General features: G+C 58.2%; 1 protein-coding gene and 1 long non-coding RNA gene across 2 annotated transcripts; one reads left to right on the plus strand and one right to left on the minus strand.

Annotated features, from left to right (window-relative positions):
- Positions 1-2,064: 2,064 nt before the first annotated feature.
- LOC128799547 (uncharacterized) lies at positions 2,065-3,894 on the minus strand. The gene is made up of 2 exons (XR_008434752.1): positions 3,810-3,894; positions 2,065-2,979 (listed from the first exon to the last, which is right to left on the minus strand). It is a non-coding gene; the product is annotated as an uncharacterized LOC128799547 (long non-coding RNA).
- Positions 3,895-4,109: 215 nt separating this feature from the next.
- Positions 4,110-8,522, plus strand: LOC128799546 (Krueppel-like factor 15). Its single transcript, XM_053964047.1, is given in 4 exon segments — positions 4,110-4,184; positions 6,737-7,032; positions 7,035-7,713; positions 8,165-8,522. Coding segments are annotated over 3 exon segments (1,080 nt in total). The 5' UTR covers positions 4,110-4,184; positions 6,737-6,809; the 3' UTR covers positions 8,343-8,522.
- Positions 8,523-16,041: the final 7,519 nt, after the last annotated feature.

Here is a 16,041-nt window from a genome sequence, read left to right on the forward strand (position 1 = left end):
GGCTGCTTGGGCTTTCTTAAAATCTATTTTATTATGTATTCTCACAGAGGCAGAGCAAAGCCCTGTCAGAGTGAGGCGAAGCACCTCTTGCTGCCTTGACCCAGGGCCCAAACCCTGCAGGGGTGCCAGGCTGTTCTCCTGTCCCTTCCCTCCAGGAATGCCAGGCTGTTCTCCTGTCCCATCCCTCCAGGGGTGCCCAGGTTGATTTCCTGTCCCATCCCTGCAGGGGTGCCAGGCTGTTCTCCTGTCCCATCCCTCCAGGAATGCCCAGGTTGATTTCCTGTCCCATCCCTCCAGGGGTGCCCAGGCTGTTCTCCTGTCCCATCCCTCCAGGAATGCCCAGGTTGATTTCCTGTCCCATCCCTGCAGGAATGCCCAGGTTGATTTCCTGTCCCATCCCTGCAGGAATGCCCAGGTTGATTTCCTGTCCCATCCCTGCAGGAATGCCCAGGTTGATTTCCTGTCCCATCCCTGCAGGAATGCCCAGGTTGATTTCCTGTCCCATCCCTGCAGGAATGCCCAGGTTGATTTCCTGTCCCATCCCTCCAGGAATGCCCAGGCTGTTCTCCTGTCCCATCCCTCCAGGAATGCCCAGGTTGATTTCCTGTCCCATCCCTGCAGGAATGCCCAGGTTGATTTCCTGTCCCATCCCTCCAGGAATGCGCAGGCTGTTCTCCTGTCCCATCCCTCCAGGAATGCCCAGGTTTTTCTGGCTCCCAGCTCGGAGTCCCTCCCCGCTGGCAGCACAGCCCGAGTCCCCCTGGCCAGTCCCATTCCCTGTCCCCAGTGGCCCAGCTGGGACAAATCTGCTGCTGGCAGATCCCTGCCCCTCCAAGAGGAGCTGGCCCAAGTCAGGAACAATCCCAAGCCAGGAGGAAAGGCTGGACTGGTGCTGTGAGCACACAAACTCCAGCACTCCTCAGCTCTGCCTGGCCTAAACGAGCTGTTTGCGACTAATTTTTTTTTTTTTTTTTTTTTTGTGGAGGTGTGTGGGCAGCCAGAGGCACTTGTGAGGTTGGGCTGGAGGGTGAAATGTTGCTATTTTGGCAGGGTTTTGTCAGCCTGTTCCTTGGCAGGGCGACAGGGTGACTCCCCTGCTGTCTGAGCCGGGCCCTCAAAGGTTTGGAACGGTCCCTTTCCCGTCAGGGGTCACTGTTTTTGTTTTAGTTCTTCTCAAATTAAAGGCTGCCAGCCTCCCTTTCCCACAGCAAGGGCTGCGTGCTGACTCGCAGCTGGTTTGGGGACGGAGTTGGCAGTGGCTTAACCACTTCCAGAAACAGTTTTGGGGTCTGCACTTCCTACCCCGAGCTCTGTCCACTGCAGGCTGCAGCAGGAAGGATTTGAGACAAAATCCTATTGCCAGAGCTGGGGTGTCCTTGAACAAGTTCCCCCCTGACCCAAGAATGAAAAGCTCTTTATTTTGAATGTTGGATTTGAGGAACTTTCCCTGCACAGAGGCTGCTCTGATGCTGAAATGCTTTTGATAATTTAAGTGCCTAAAATGCTTCCACGCTGAGCTTCGGGGGAAGGGGTTTGGTGGGAAATTAAATTGTTCATTTCAAACCCCCAGGTGATAAAGCAGAGAGTCAGAGAGGGACAGAGCCGGGGCTTATGACAGGAGATCAGGGCAAGGGAGCAGGAGGACGAGGAAATCTTTACAAAATTGGCTTTTTTGGGCTTCTCCTAAGGAAATTGCTGTGTCAGGACCACATGTAAGACCAACAATGGATGTTCTGGTTGGGTAAGAGCATCTCTTACCTGCTGTTACTGATATTCCCTGTGTGACCACAGAATTTCTGTAGGATTTGGTCCTGTCTGGCCACAGGTTTGGGTACGAGCTCCTCAGAGCTGATGAGCAGGAGCTTTTCTCTTCCTCACAGGTGAATCGTGCCTCACCTTTCCTTTGTCGAGTTTGGAACGTGGAGGGGGGAGAGCTGTTGTGTAAATTCCCTGGGATAGGGAAGGACTGGGGGGACGGATGGATGGATGGATGGATGGATGGATGGATGGATGGATGGATGGATGGATGCTGGTTTTCCTTTTTGAGGTCACATCCTGCCCGCGAGACGTTCGTGGTTTATTTATTCGGTAGAGTGAATATTTTGTATACGGCGCGAGAGGAAGGCTTTTATTATAAATTTTTATGGAAAAAAGGGGAGGGAAAAATAAAAGGTGTGGGAAAAGGGAAAAACGCCTGAGCTGGCCGCGGGGGGGCGCCACCACCGCGCGGGGAGGGGCGGGGGTGGGCGTGGCCAAGCAATGACTGACGGGGAGGGGTGTGGCCAATGAATGGCGGAGTGTGGTGGGCGTGGCCAGATAATTACGGAATGGTGGGGGCGTGGCCAGTTGTTGAGGGGTGGGTTTCGGGGCGTGGTCAATGGATGAGGGGAGGGGTTGAGAGCCTGGGCGTGGCCGAGGGGCGTGGCCTGATGTCGCTTTTGGGATGGGGACATGGGCGGGAGTAAGGTCAGAGGGTGGGGCCAGTGAATGGGTGGGGCATGGGTGGGGTCGAGGGCGGGCTTTAAATGGGGAGGAGTCATCGGGGCGGGATTTGGGCGTGGCCAGGGACAAAGGGGCGGTATGAGGGTGGGGAAGATGACAGGGTGGGGACATGGGCGTGGCCACGAGGCAGGGGCGGGGTTAGTGCTTTATGGGCGGGGACATGGGCAGGGAAATTGGCTTAGTGGGCGTGGCCAGGAGGGCTCCAGGTCGCGATGTCCCGGCTCCGAGCGGCGCCGGTGTCCCCGGGGCGAGGGACGGGCTCTTCCCCGCGGCCGTGGAGCCGCACAGCCGCTCCTTTTCTCCCCAAAAAAGCTCCGATCCCGCTCGCCCCGCCAGCCGCGGTACGAACCCCGAGCAGGAGCCGCTCCCGGCTCTTGTCCCCAGGAATTTTGTGACACTAAATCAAAGCCCTCCGTGAGTGAACCGCGGCAGCCGGGAGTACCTGAGGATTCTGAGGAGCTGAGACCTTCCCGACCCCTGCAAGGCCATAAATGAGCATTATTAAATATTAACAACGCTTATCTGATGTGTTATCAGCAGCAATGTTAGGCGCTGCGAGGCTGTGACAGGGGGTCAGTGACACACGGTGACACAGCAGAACCCAGGGAACAGCCACGGGTCGCCCTTTCCGTGCGCCTTCAGGTTTTTTTTTTTTCATTTTGTTTTGCCTTTTATAAATTTGAAGCCTTCCCCTGGCCCAGGTGTTCTGTTCAGACCCAAAATCTCACGTTTCTCCCTGAGCAGAGGAACTCGGTGTGGTTTGGTGGGGCTCAGCCCAGAGCCACCCTCAGGGACCCCAAAGCCACGACAAGGACACACCTCACTCCTTGTCCCATCGGCAGCATCCGAGTGCTACGGCCCTGCCCAAAACCCCCTGCACACCTGGATCCACCTGGATTTAAAATCCCCACCCTGGATCCACCTGGGTTCAAAACCTGCTGCACACCCGGATCCACGTGAGTTCAGAACCCCCCACATACCTGGATCCACCTGGATTTAAATCTCGCTGCACACCTGAATCCACCTGAATTCAGAACCCCCCACATACCTGGATCCACCTGGATTTAAAATCCCCACCCTGGATCCCCCAGGATTCAAAACCTGCTGCACACCTGGATCCCAGTGGATTTAAAATCCCCACCCTGGATCCACCTGGATTTAAATCTCGCTGCACACCCGAATCCACCTGAATTCAGGACCCCCCACATACCTGGATCCACCTGGATTTAAAATCCCTACACTGGATCCATCTAGATTTAAATTCTGCCGCACACCTGGATGCACGTGTGCTCAAAACCCGCACATACCTGGATCCCTGTGGATTTAAAATCCCCACCCTGGATGCACGTGGGTTCAAAGCCCCCCGCACAGCTGCATCCCCCCGGATTCCAGCGGCACCCGTGACCTGCAGGGACTCGCCTCCTTTTCCCGAAGCGCTGGAGAGCCCTGGAGCGCTTCCAGTGCAAAGGAGCAGCGAGGGGAAGCGGCGCCGGGGTCGCGGCATCTCCTCCGGGAGCTGCTCCAGCGGCCGCGCGGGGACCGAGCCGGGACATCCCGGGGCCCCTCCCGGTCGGTGCTCCCGTGCCAATGGGATCGGCGGCCGCGGCCGAGCCCTCGGCGGGGCGGGGCGGGCCCGGAGCCGCCCCCGGCGGAGCCGCGGGAGCCGCGGGCAGCGGAGCGGGGTAAGGGGCGCGGGGGGCGCGGGGGTGCCGCTGGCAGCGCTCCCCGGGGCACAGGGGCGGAGGGGAGGTCGCGACCGGCAGCACCGGGCTCGGTGTCCCCAGCTCGCCCCGGCTCCGAGCCCCGCTGGGGCTGGGGGCTGCGGTGGAGCCGGGGCCTCGCTTGCCCTTGGGCATCGCTCTGCGCCGAGGGGTCGGACACGCGTGGCACCGGCGGGGACCGCCGGGTTTGTGCCCCAAGGCTCGGCGAGCCCCGGCTCTGCTCGGCCCCCGGAGGTTACAGGTGTTTGTTCACGTTGCTCGGTCACGGGAGGGGAGCCGTGACCCTCGGCTGCGCTCCCAGCTCCCGCTGCTTGCTGGCTGACCTTGGGCCAGTGCCGCTCTCCATGTGCTCGGGCTGCACATGTGCTGCTCTCCTGCAGCAGCCCGCGGCTCCGGGGCTCCGAAAAACTGCAGGGGCACCAACGCAAAGTGAGAACCGGGAGCGGCGCTGCCCTTGCAGTGCGGGACAGAGCCAGGGCTCCGTTTCCTTGCGGCGGCTTTGGGGTGGGGTGACAGCACTGGTGGCGTTTTGCAAAGTGGATTGACAGGGCAGTGACACCTGTGACAGGAGCCTGTTGGCACGGAATGTGCCACCTTGCCCCGCAGCACTGCTCTGCCAGCTGGGGCATCACCAGTGCCCCAGATGAGACGGGAAACCGAGGCACAGAGCGCTCCAAGAGCCCGCCCAAGGCTGCCCCGCTCAGATCTCCTCAGTCCCGAGCCAGCAGCTCAACCTCTGCACCTTCCTGCCCTCTGGTCATGCTTTTATTCCTGCTGTCAGCTCAGCAGGAGGGTTGTGCTCCGTGAGGAGTTCAGAGTTTAGTTCACCTATCCTGGGGGCATGCTGGAGGGATGGAGAACCCCGAGCTGCTCTGCAGGAGCTGCTTGGAAAATCGGGTTTTAGGGGACACTGGGAGAGGTAAACAGGAGCCTTTGGTAGCCAGAGGGGAGAGGCTTTCCCTGCAAAAAGAGGAGATGGAGAAGAAAAGACAAAAGATCCTAAAACTGGAGTGGAGGAAGGAGTGGAGCTGCCTGGAAGAGGTTGTTCAGAGCACAGATTTGGGCTGTGATGAAAAATTTGAAGCCTGGAGGCTGAGATTGGCCTGAACGCCTCCTTACCCCTCGTGTGAGCAGTGACAGTGACAGTCCCTGCTCGCTGGGACTTGTTGGTGCTGTGCTGGGCACACTGGGAGTGCCCCTGCATCTTGTTCCTGGCAGGTTTGGAGCGACGTGGGGGTTCTTTGCTAAGGAGAAGAGCATTCATGTGGCACCCAGAGTGCTCCCAAATTCCCTCTCGCAGCTCTCAGGACCCTGAGGAGCACTGATAACAAAGACTGGCTGGACTGGTTTGCAGCTCCACAGAAATCTCATGGAAAAGGTTCTTGAGGGATTTGGACAAAGGTTTTTCCTTCCCCTGGAAACTCCAATTCTGCATTAGATACAAACAGATCCCTGTGCCCTGGCTGGTTTGGTGCTCCTGTTTGGGGACAGGGACAGCGTGTGGCTGCTCTGGGGGTCCTTGGGCACCTTCTTCCCAGCCCCTGAGCCCCAGCAGGGCCTGGGGGGTCTGTGACAGTCACCAGAGACCTCCTGGACACGCTGTGAGCTGTCTCGGCTGTTTGCAAACGTGGGGTTTGTGTCCTCAGGGGCCCTGGAGCTGACCCGGGGGGAAAGGAAAGGAAAAGGAAAAGGAAAAGGAAAAGGAAAAGGAAAAGGAAAAGGAAAAGGAAAGGAAAGGAGAAAAGAAAGGAAAAGGAAAGGAAAAGGAAAATGAAAGGGAAAGGGAAAAGTGTGTAAGTGCAGCAGACAGGTCAAGGGCACCATCAGGAGGAGTCTGGGGACACCTCCGGTGTGGCTTTAATAAGTAATTCTGACTCTGTTTGGAGTGAGAATCAAAGAACTCCCTTTGTTTAGGCCCTGCTTCACTCCAGCCGGGCTGAGCCGCTCTCTGAGCTGTGGCCGAGGCCGGGCAGACCTGCCCGGGCAGAGCTGCGGCGTGTCCGGGCACCGCCGTGCCCCCGGCGCGGCTGAACATCCCCGGCGCCCGCGGCGGGCTGGCTGTTACCTGTGCAGGTAGGCAGCTTTAACGCAGCCCGTGTCCGTGTCAGGGCGTGGTGCTGCCCACATCTGCGGCGTGGAGAAGCCCCAGCAGCCTCTCGTGGATCACAATGAACTCCTGGCTAATCAGGAGCCGTCCCCTGCGCCATCCGGCAGCTCAGAGCTGCCCTCCGGCGTGGGTGGCACGGCGAGTGATGAAGGGTTTCTTTGTGTGTTTTCACCTCCATAAACTCCCCAGAGAAGTTTGCTCCTGGGGGGAGTCTGCCTCTTTGCTGGCAGCCAGCGGAGGAAAACGGGCAGGCCGTGTTTTTTTCAGCAGCAGACGCTTTAAAAACAAGGGCCGCTGCCAGGTTCTGCTGTTTTCCTTTCGGTGCACAGCCCAGTTTTGTTAAAAGGTTGAGGTTTGCGTGTTTGTTTTCTCGTTTGGAAATAACCTCGGTGCCGTTCCCTTGCAGATGAGCGAAGACTTCCCCAGCTGAGCTCTCCCAGCGGCTCCTGAGCCAAGAGCTGCGTGTGGGGAGGCACCAAATGGTCTCTGTGAGCTGCCAGGACCTGCTGCCCGCCCTGCCCAGCCCTTCCCTGCTCGAGAGCCTGGCCAGCGCCCTGCAGTGCAGGATGCCACCGTCCCTTCTGCCAGGACACGGCGGTGACAGGACATGCGGCCACGCAGAGGGCTCCGGGCACGTCCTGGCGGGCAGCCCCGGCCACGCCGAGGGTGTCCCGCTGCCCGGCGCCAAGGGGGAGCCCCCAAAGCCCAGCTCAGCGAGGCTCAGCTCAGGCTGCCCGACTTCTGCCTCTCCCAGGACTTCATCCCCACGCTGGAGGAGATCGAGGAGTTCCTCAGGGAGAAGGCAGAGCTCCCCAGGGATGAGGCAGGAGATCCTCACCCCGCGGGGTGGAAGGTGGAGAGCAAAGCCGAGCTCGGCTCTGGGGCACGGCCCATCCCCAGGGCGCACGGAGGAGGAGGAGGAGGAGGAGGAGGAGGAGGAGGAGAACACGTCCCAGACGCTGCGGGGACAGCTGCTGGTGACCAGGCGCTGGCTGCTGGCAGCATTCCCGTTGTCCTGCAGCTCCAGCCTCTCCCCGTGGACAGCGCCAGCCCTCCGGCACAGCCCGGGGGTGTCAGGGTGGCCCAGCTGCTGATCAGCCTGCAGAGCCCAAACCTGCCCCTCCTCCCTCAGCTCCAGCCCCCTGGCACCATCCTGGACCAAAAATACGTCCGAATTGCCCCGCTGCCGGTGGCCACGGGCCCCGGGGACGCCGAGGCAGCCCCCAGGTGCCAGCAGGGCCCCCCCTCCCTGCTCCGCACGCACCGCTGCTCCCACCCGGGCTGCGGGAAGGTTTATTCCAAGAGCTCCCACCTGAAGGCTCATTTCCGCCGCCACACGGGGGAGAAACCCTACACCTGTGCCTGGCCCAACTGCGGCTGGAGGTGAGCGGGGGTCCCCGAGGGCGGGGGGCTCCGGATTTGCAGGGAGAATCCCCGAGCAGAACCAGCCGTCCCTCCCCGGTGCCGCTCGGGGCTGGATGTGGAGTTCCAGGAAAGCATTCCCACCCAGGCTCCTGGCCCATGGCCTGTGGCCACTGCCAGCCTGAGCTCTTGTCCCAAAAAACCAATTTTTAATCAGCGCTGCCGGAAGGTTCCAGCAAGGGAAAACAAACGGAGGAAGTAGGTGGACAGCGTCCTTTGAGAGCAAGGGAAAGAAATTCACATTTCAGTGGGTGAATTCTTTTCCATTTCCAAATCCTTGGAAGGGTTGATCTCGGGGGGCCGGGGGTGCCTCTGCCCCCTCTGGGGTGATCCAGGGGGCTGTGGCAGGGACAGATCTGCGTGCCAGGGTCGCTGTGCCCCCTGGACCCAGCGCTGCCCCTTCCTCCCGCAGGTTCTCCCGCTCGGATGAGCTCTCCCGCCACAAGCGCTCCCACTCCGGGGTCAAGCCCTACCAGTGCACAGCCTGTGAGAAGAAGTTTGCCCGCAGTGACCACTTGGCCAAGCACTTGAAGATCCACCGGGGCCAGCCCTGCAGCCCACGGACGCTTCCAGGGGGGAGCAGGAGTTAATTCCTGCTGCTCATCCCTGCCAGCCCGGCCAGAGCCAGGGAAACAGAGCAGAAACCGCTGCTGAGGAGGGGGAAATGACTCCCGGACAGACAGAAGGCTTTGTTGTCCCTCTTTTCAAGGGTGGTGATATTCCCAAGGTGTTTCTGGCCCTGCTCTTTGAAATACACGTGATGGAAATCAGCGTGGATTTGGGGGGTGTGTAGGAACGTCGGGGTCACACTGTAAAACAGGAATCAGGCGTTTTAAAATCCCAGAATGGTTTGGGCTGGGAGGGACCTTAAAGCTCATCCCATGGGTAGGGACACCTCCCACTATCCCAGGGTGCTCCTTGGACACTTCAGAGATCCAGGGGCAGCTACGGATTCTCTGGGGATTCCATCCCAGCCTCTCATCCCCCCCACAGCCAGGAATCCCTTCCAAAATCCCGTCTATCCCTGCTCTCTGGCAGTGGGAGCCGTTCCCTGTGTGCTGTTCCTCCAGCCCTGACAGAACGGGGATGGATGGGGGTCTGTGCTGTGCTGCGGGGGCTGAAGCAGACATTGACACTTTCAGCGTGGTTGTTTTGTCCCTAAATCTGCTTTTTATTTTTTTTTTTTTCGTGCTGGTGGTTTCCCACCTGGCTGGCCCTGGACACCGCGGTGTCCTCTGGGTGCTTGACAAGGTGAGAGGGACAGGAGATGGATTTTGTGGAGCCTCAAAGCGACCAGGAGAGCAGCACGCAGCACCAGCAAAGCCCTTTCCAGCCCAGAAGGACATTTCCAAGGAGAGCCACGGACGTGTGAGGAGCCTGGAGGAGCTGGGAGCTCCAGCCAGGGGAGCAGAGCAGCTCCCAGGCTGCTGACGTCCTCCTCCTGTTTGCCTTCTGGTTAATTAAAGTCCAGCTCCTCGCTGCGGTGCCAACTCCCCGAGCTTTTGCAAACGTCTGGGAGGGAAGGAGGCGCTTGTGCAAACACAGACCAGCGTCAGGAGCTGCAGCAGGGCCGGGTGCCCTTTCCACGTGGCTGTGCCTCAGGCTGGCTTTTCGTGCCTGCAGGCTCCGAGCCGGGCTGTGCTCGTGGCCTCCCGCTGATGCCCCGATGCCCCGGCAGGGCACAGCTCCACGTGCTGCCCTTGAGCTGCTCTGGGAGCTGAGCTGAGCTGAGCCGTACCCAAAACACGTCGGGGGAAATCAGCTCAGCTCTGAGCCGCCCTGTGGAGGGAGGGCAGGTTTGGACCTCGGAGGTTGGACAGGTTTGGGCAGCAGAGGCTGGAGAGGTCGGGACAGCAGAGGTTGGACAGGTTTGGAGAGCAGAGGCTGGGCCAGGTGGACCCAAATGGGACCAGGTGTGGCCAGGTGGGACAGGTGTGAAAGGTGGGACAGGTGTGACCAGTGCAACCAGATGAGACTGGTGTGACCAGGTGTGACCAAGTGAGACCAGGTGTGACCAGGTGGGACCAGATAGGACCAGATGTGACCAAGTGTGAGAGGTGGGACAGGTGTGACCAGGTGTGACAGAAGGGACCAGGTGTGACAGAAGGGACCAGGTGTGACCAGGTGTGACCAGATGTGACCAGGTGTGACAGAAGGGACCAGGTGTGACCAGGTGTGACAGGTGCCAGCGAGGAGCACAGCCCGGCTGGGGCTGATGCTGCAGGATCTGCAGCCGGCTCTGCCCGAGCCTATTTTGAGCTGCCTTTTGTTCCAGAGGCTTTTGCCGGGCTCGGGATTCGCTGCATGCCCTCGGTGCCGCGGGGCGCTGTGCCCAGGCCGCGTGCCAGGCTGACTCACGCCCGTCTCGTGCTTTTATCTGTCCCCCTTTGCTCTTCTCGCTCGCTCCAGACGCTCTCACAGCACTCCCTGCTCCTCCTGGACCTGCCCCGTCCTGCCTCCCTCCGCTCCCAGCCCAAGGCAATGGGGAGACGGCAGAGTTTCCAAATTTTGGAGAGAGAAGGTTTGGGGTTCATTCTCAACCCGAGGCCCTTCTCTGTTCTCCAGAGGCCCCACGCTGCTCCTGGGGTGGCTCTGCTGTGGAAGACAGGGCTGGGAGCACTTGGAGCAGGGACTTGGAGCTGCCCTGGTTTGTTTGGTTTGGTTTGCCATCCCTTTCAGCCAACCACAAAGGGAGAGGAGGAGATATTTTTATAAAACAAACCGCCCTAGATCCGTATCTCTTGTGCAATGCCCGCTGGAGCCTCACCTGCTTCCCTCTGGGGGACTCTGGGTGGATGGCTCAAAAGGTTTGCTGAGGGCTCGGTGATTGCCTCTCCTTTGCTCCAGTGAGGATGGTGCTCCACGGAAATATTCCTGCTGGAAGCTGGGAGCGGTGGCAGCAGCGGGGATGAGGCTCCTCCCGCCTGCCCGCAGCTCCGGGGCGGGACACGGCTGTCACCGGGAGAGGGGACACGGCTGTCACCAGAAGAGGGGACACGGGTGTCACCGGGAGAGGGGACACGGCTGTCACCGGGAGAGGGGACACGGCTGTCACCAGAGGAGGGGACACGGCTGTCACTGGGAGAGGGGACACGGGTGTCACCAGAGGAGGGGACACGGCTGTCACCAGGAGAGGGGACACGGGTGTCACCAGGGGAGGGGACACGGCTGTCACCAGGGGAGGGGACACGGCTGTCACCAGGGGAGGGGACACGGGTGTCACCGGGGCATCACCTGGCCCTCGAGTGGGGCTGAAAGGGAGCGGGGCCCTGTGCTGGCCACGGATTCCCTGCGGGAGGAGGGGAATGGCGGGAGCGGGATGGAATGGGAAAGGGTGGGAATGGAATGGCAGGAGGGGGAATGGCAGGACCGGGATGGCAGGAGTGGGAATGAGAAGAGTGGGAATGGGAGGAGCAGGAATGGCAGGACCACGAGTGGCAGGAGTGGGAATGGCAGGAGGGGAACAGCAGGAGTTGGGATGGCAGGAGGGGATGGCAGGAATTGGGATGGCAGGAGCAGGATGGCAGGAGTTGGGATGGCAGGAGTGGGATGGCAGGAGCAGGATGGCAGGAAGGGAATGGCAGGAGGGCATGGCAGGAATTGGGATGGCAGGAGTGGGATGGCAGGAGGGGATGGCAGGAGGGGATGGCAGGAGTTGGGATGGCAGGAGCAGGATGGCAGGAGGGGATGGCAGGAATTGGGATGGCAGGAATTGGGATGGCAGGAGGGGATGGCAGGAATTGGGATGGCAGGAATTGGGATGGCAGGAATTGGGATGGCAGGAATTGGGATGGCAGGAGGGGATGGCAGGAATTGGGATGGCAGGAGGGGATGGCAGGAGGGGATGGCAGGAGTTGGGATGGCAGGAGTTGGGATGGCAGGAGGGGATGGCAGGAATTGGGATGGCAGGAATTGGGATGGCAGGAATTGGGATGGCAGGAGTGGGATGGCAGGAGGGGATGGCAGGAGGGGATGGCAGGAGTTGGGATGGCAGGAGTTGGGATGGCAGGAGGGGATGGCAGGAGTTGGGATGGCAGGAGGGGATGGCAGGAATTGGGATGGCAGGAATTGGGATGGCAGGAGTGGGATGGCAGGAGGGGATGGCAGGAGGGGATGGCAGGAGTTGGGATGGCAGGAGTTGGGATGGCAGGAGGGGATGGCAGGAGTTGGGATGGCAGGAGGGGATGGCAGGAATTGGGATGGCAGGAATTGGGATGGCAGGAGTGGGATGGCAGGAGGGGATGGCAGGAGGGGATGGCAGGAGGGGATGGCAGGAGAGGTGCCTGGCGCTGCACCCAGGGCTGCCAGGTTGCTAAGCAGAGCTTTTGAAGAACTCCACGCAGGCAGCCGGAGCTGGAGCAGGGCAGGACGTGGGAGAGCACAAAGAGGAGCTCAGGCACTGTTGCTAAATTTGCAGCTGGGGCTGTGGGGAAAGCAGGAGCAGCAGAGCCCTCCCCGGCAGCACGAGTGACAGCAGTGACATCCCCGGGCTGCCCACGTGGAGCTCGTGCTGGCTGCTCATCCTGCAGGAGGAGCCAAGGGCCACTGCAAACCCTGCTTTAAAGGCCCTTTGGAAATACAGCCCTAAGATGGATCACAGCATTAGGGAGTTCTTTCTTCTTTTTTTAAATTTCCCCCCCCCCAATAAAGTCAGAACTGGATTTTCATTGATGATTCTCCCTTCCAGGTTTCATTTTTACTGGGGGGAAATGCAGTTCTTGGAGGGGTTTCTGCTGCTCGCAGAAATTTGCCATCTGTCAGAGCTGGGGCAGTTCTCTGCTCATTGGGCAGTTCTCTTTATCTCTTCCACAGCCAATCCTCCCTCCAGGAGATCTCTTCTGTTAATGATCCATTAATTATTAATTATCTCCTGTTCATGGCCAGTGAGCGTCCCTGCATGGCTGAGAAAATTCCATCATCCCATGGGGAGAGGCTCCAGGGGGAGGAGCCAAGCATTCCTACCTGGATACAATCTGAGACTCTGGGACACCACAGCAGCCTTTGCCCACTGCATTCCCAGAGGAGCAGCTTTCTGCCCCACTGCATTCCCAGAGGAGCAGCTTTCTGCCCCACTGCATTCCCAGAGGAGCAGCTTTCTGCCCCACTGCATTCCCAGAGGAGCAGCTTTCTGCCCCACTGCATTCCCAGAGGAGCCCAGGCCCATCTCCAGCAGCCCTGGAGCTCCAGAGGAAAACTCCAGCCTTGTCCAGGATCCTGCTCCAGCAGAAGCACAGCTGGCACTGCAGGAGGGCTGAGCCCCCATGGAATGGCACTGCTGCCACCACCCTGACCCACAGGCTGCCAGGGCAGGCTCTGACTCTGCCAGTGTTTGTTTTTTTTACTATTGCATTTGTATTTTAATTTTCCCACTAAAGAACTGTTATTCCTGTTCCCATATCTTTACCTGAGAGCCCCTTAATTTCAAAATTATAATAATTTGGAGGGAGGGGGTTTACATTTCCCATTTCAGGGGAGGCTCCTGCCTTCCTCGGCAGCCACCTGGCTGCTCAAACCACGTCGCAGCCCCACGTGCTGGAGCAGGGCCCTGGCGGGGCTCGGATCCGCTGCTGCACAATGTCCTGGCTTCTCCCTGTGCTTCCCATCCCCTCCTGCTCCCCTCTCCAGCCACGTGATGGCCAAGCCAGAGCCGTGCAGGGAGGGTTGGGATAAGCTTTGGAATTCTCTGCGCTCCCCTGCCTGGGCTGTCCTGCGTTTTCCTAGAACTGGGGGCTCTGTATCCCTTCAGGATTCTGTCCTTGCCTCGGAAATTGCAAAATCCATTTTCCAAGTGCTGCCACCTGATTAACATTCACCAGAAATCTCCAATTAAATATGTTTATTTTCCCTTTTCTGCTGCCTCTTCCCCGTTAAAATGGGAGCTGTTTGCACGGGAGCTGCTTTCCTAAAATCTCTTTGCATGTTGATCCTTTTTTTCCTTTTTTTCCTCCCAAACCCTGCCTCGTTCTCTGCTTGATTTTTATTCCATCCCTTTGTCTGTCCTATATTTTTTCCCCTGGCTGATGCTGTCTAAGATAGGAACAAGCCCACGTTGAATTGCAAACACCCAGCAGTGGGAGCAGAACAAAATGGGAGTTGCACGAAGTAGGAAATTTCTTATCCCCCTAAAATAAAAATAGGTTGATTGTCACTGGAGCCACCCCCGTGATGCAGCTTTAGGAGCTTGGGGTTGATTTTTGGGCGCTGCCCCTCTCTGTGCTGCTTTTTTTTGGGGTTCAGCTCCTGCATTTTTTCCCCGAGTGCCAAAATTTTGGGGGGGTGCCGGCGGATTTTGCCGGTGGGGAGTGGAGACAAAGCCAGGGGAGGATGTGGGGTGGTGGAGCTCTGCCCTTTGCATTCCCAAAGGAGATTTCTCCATCCCCACGGGAGCTCCTGGAGGAACCAGCTGGATTTGGGAGCGAGCTGTGCACAGCCAGGTGCTGGAGTTGTCCCAAAAAAATGGGCTTGAGCTGGGCTGGAGGTGCTGGCAAAGCTCCCACCTGTGACTCGACAGGAAGAGCCTGGGAGGGTTTTCCTTGATTTCCCTCTTTGTTCTGGGGTTTGGTGAGGGAAAAGGGACCCCAGGGTGAAGAGGGGTGGCAGAAAAGAGGGGTGGGCACGGGGAAAAGCCTGGGGGGGTTTGTCAGGTCAGCTGGGGGTGAGGAGGAGCCCCCAGAGCTCCAGATGTTCCTGGCTCGGGCATTCCCCTGGGAAAAGCAGCTCTGGTAATGTGGAAACGCTGCCTGATGCTTTCCACAGGAAAAGGAAAAGGGGAAATGTCCAGGCTTTCACTTCAGAGGGGTTTAATTATTTTGAAAGCTGAGGAAACTGATTCTGGAGTACTTTTTGTTTCTTTTCCTCCTTTCATTCTCCTCCCTGCCTGGTCCCTTTCAGTTTTTGTTGTTTTGTTGGGTTTTTTTGGGGTTTTTTTTTTAATATATTTTTTTTGTTTTGTTTTGTGTTTTTGGTTTTTTTTTTGTTTGTTTTTGGTTGGTTTTTTGGTTTTTGGGGTTTTTTTTTTGAAAGTGGAGATGGGAAAAACACAAAAAAACTCTATTAACTTTGCTGCATTTTAAAAGAAAATGAGTTTCTGTAAATGAATAACTAATGGTCAGCCTGGCTGAAAACTTCCTCTCTCCCTGTGACAATGTGCTCTGGGGGAAACCCCTGTCCTTTGTCAAACCCTAAACCTTTGGTTTTCCTTGTTTTTATCTCCCTCCTGCTTTTTCTTTTTTTTTTTTTTTTTTTTTTTGTACAGAAAGTCGTGATCAAGGAGAGCTGGAGAGGAGCTTTGGACGAGGGCCTGGAGTGCCGGACACAGGGAACGGCTTTTCACTGGCAGAGGGCAGGAATGGACGGGATTTTGGGAATGAATTCCTGGCTGGGATGGAATTCCCAGAGAATCCGTGGCTGCCCCATCCCTGGGAGTGTCCCAGGCCAGGCTGGAGCAGCCTGGGGTGGGGGAAGGTCCTGCCCATGGCTGGGGAGGCACTGGGGGGTCTTTAGGGACCCCAAACCATTCCAGGGCAGTGCAGGAGCAGCTGAAACGAGCTCCAGCAGCCTCAGCTCTCCTGGTGCCTTGGGAAGGCTGAGCTGGAACAGAGACTGGACAGAGCTCAAGAATAAAGCAGGGATTTATTAAGAGGCCTCAATGGATCCACCTTGGGCAGCACAGCCCAAAATGGTCCCAAAATGCACAGCTGGCCACGGGGTCTGTCACTGTGATCAGCTCTGCTCCATTTGCATGTTGGGGTTCATTGTCCCATTCCAGCTCCAGCCCATGCAGTCCCATCCTGATTGTTTTCCTCTCTCCAGCCCACGTTGTTTGTGCTCTTGGGCTGAGATTTGGATCATTTGTCCTTGGTCCCCAGCTGAAGAAGGAATTGTTTTGTCTCCCTGCTCTGTGAACAGAGCTCACCATCCCATAATGTGAATCTCAGACCCACACACTAAAGCAGCTCAGAATGGGGAAATAGAAAATCCCAAACCTGAGGCATCACTCCTGCTGTGCCTCAGCCTGCGCAGGGCAAAGACATCGCTGCCCTCGCCACTGGCGAGCCACGGGAAACATCTGGGAACAGCCAGGATTGGGAATGGCCAACATCTGGGAACAGCCAGGATTGGGAATGGCCAACATCTGGGAATAGCCCATGTCTGGGAATGCCCAACATTGGGAATAGCCAACATGTGGGAATGCCCAACATCTGGGAATGGCCAACACTAGGAATAGCCAGCATTGGGAATAGCCAGCATTGGGAATAGCCAATATTGGGAATAGCCAACATCTGGGAA

Source organism: Vidua chalybeata, chromosome 24, assembly GCF_026979565.1.
Source record: "Vidua chalybeata isolate OUT-0048 chromosome 24, bVidCha1 merged haplotype, whole genome shotgun sequence".
In the NCBI taxonomy this organism is placed as follows: domain Eukaryota; kingdom Metazoa; phylum Chordata; class Aves; order Passeriformes; family Viduidae; genus Vidua; species Vidua chalybeata.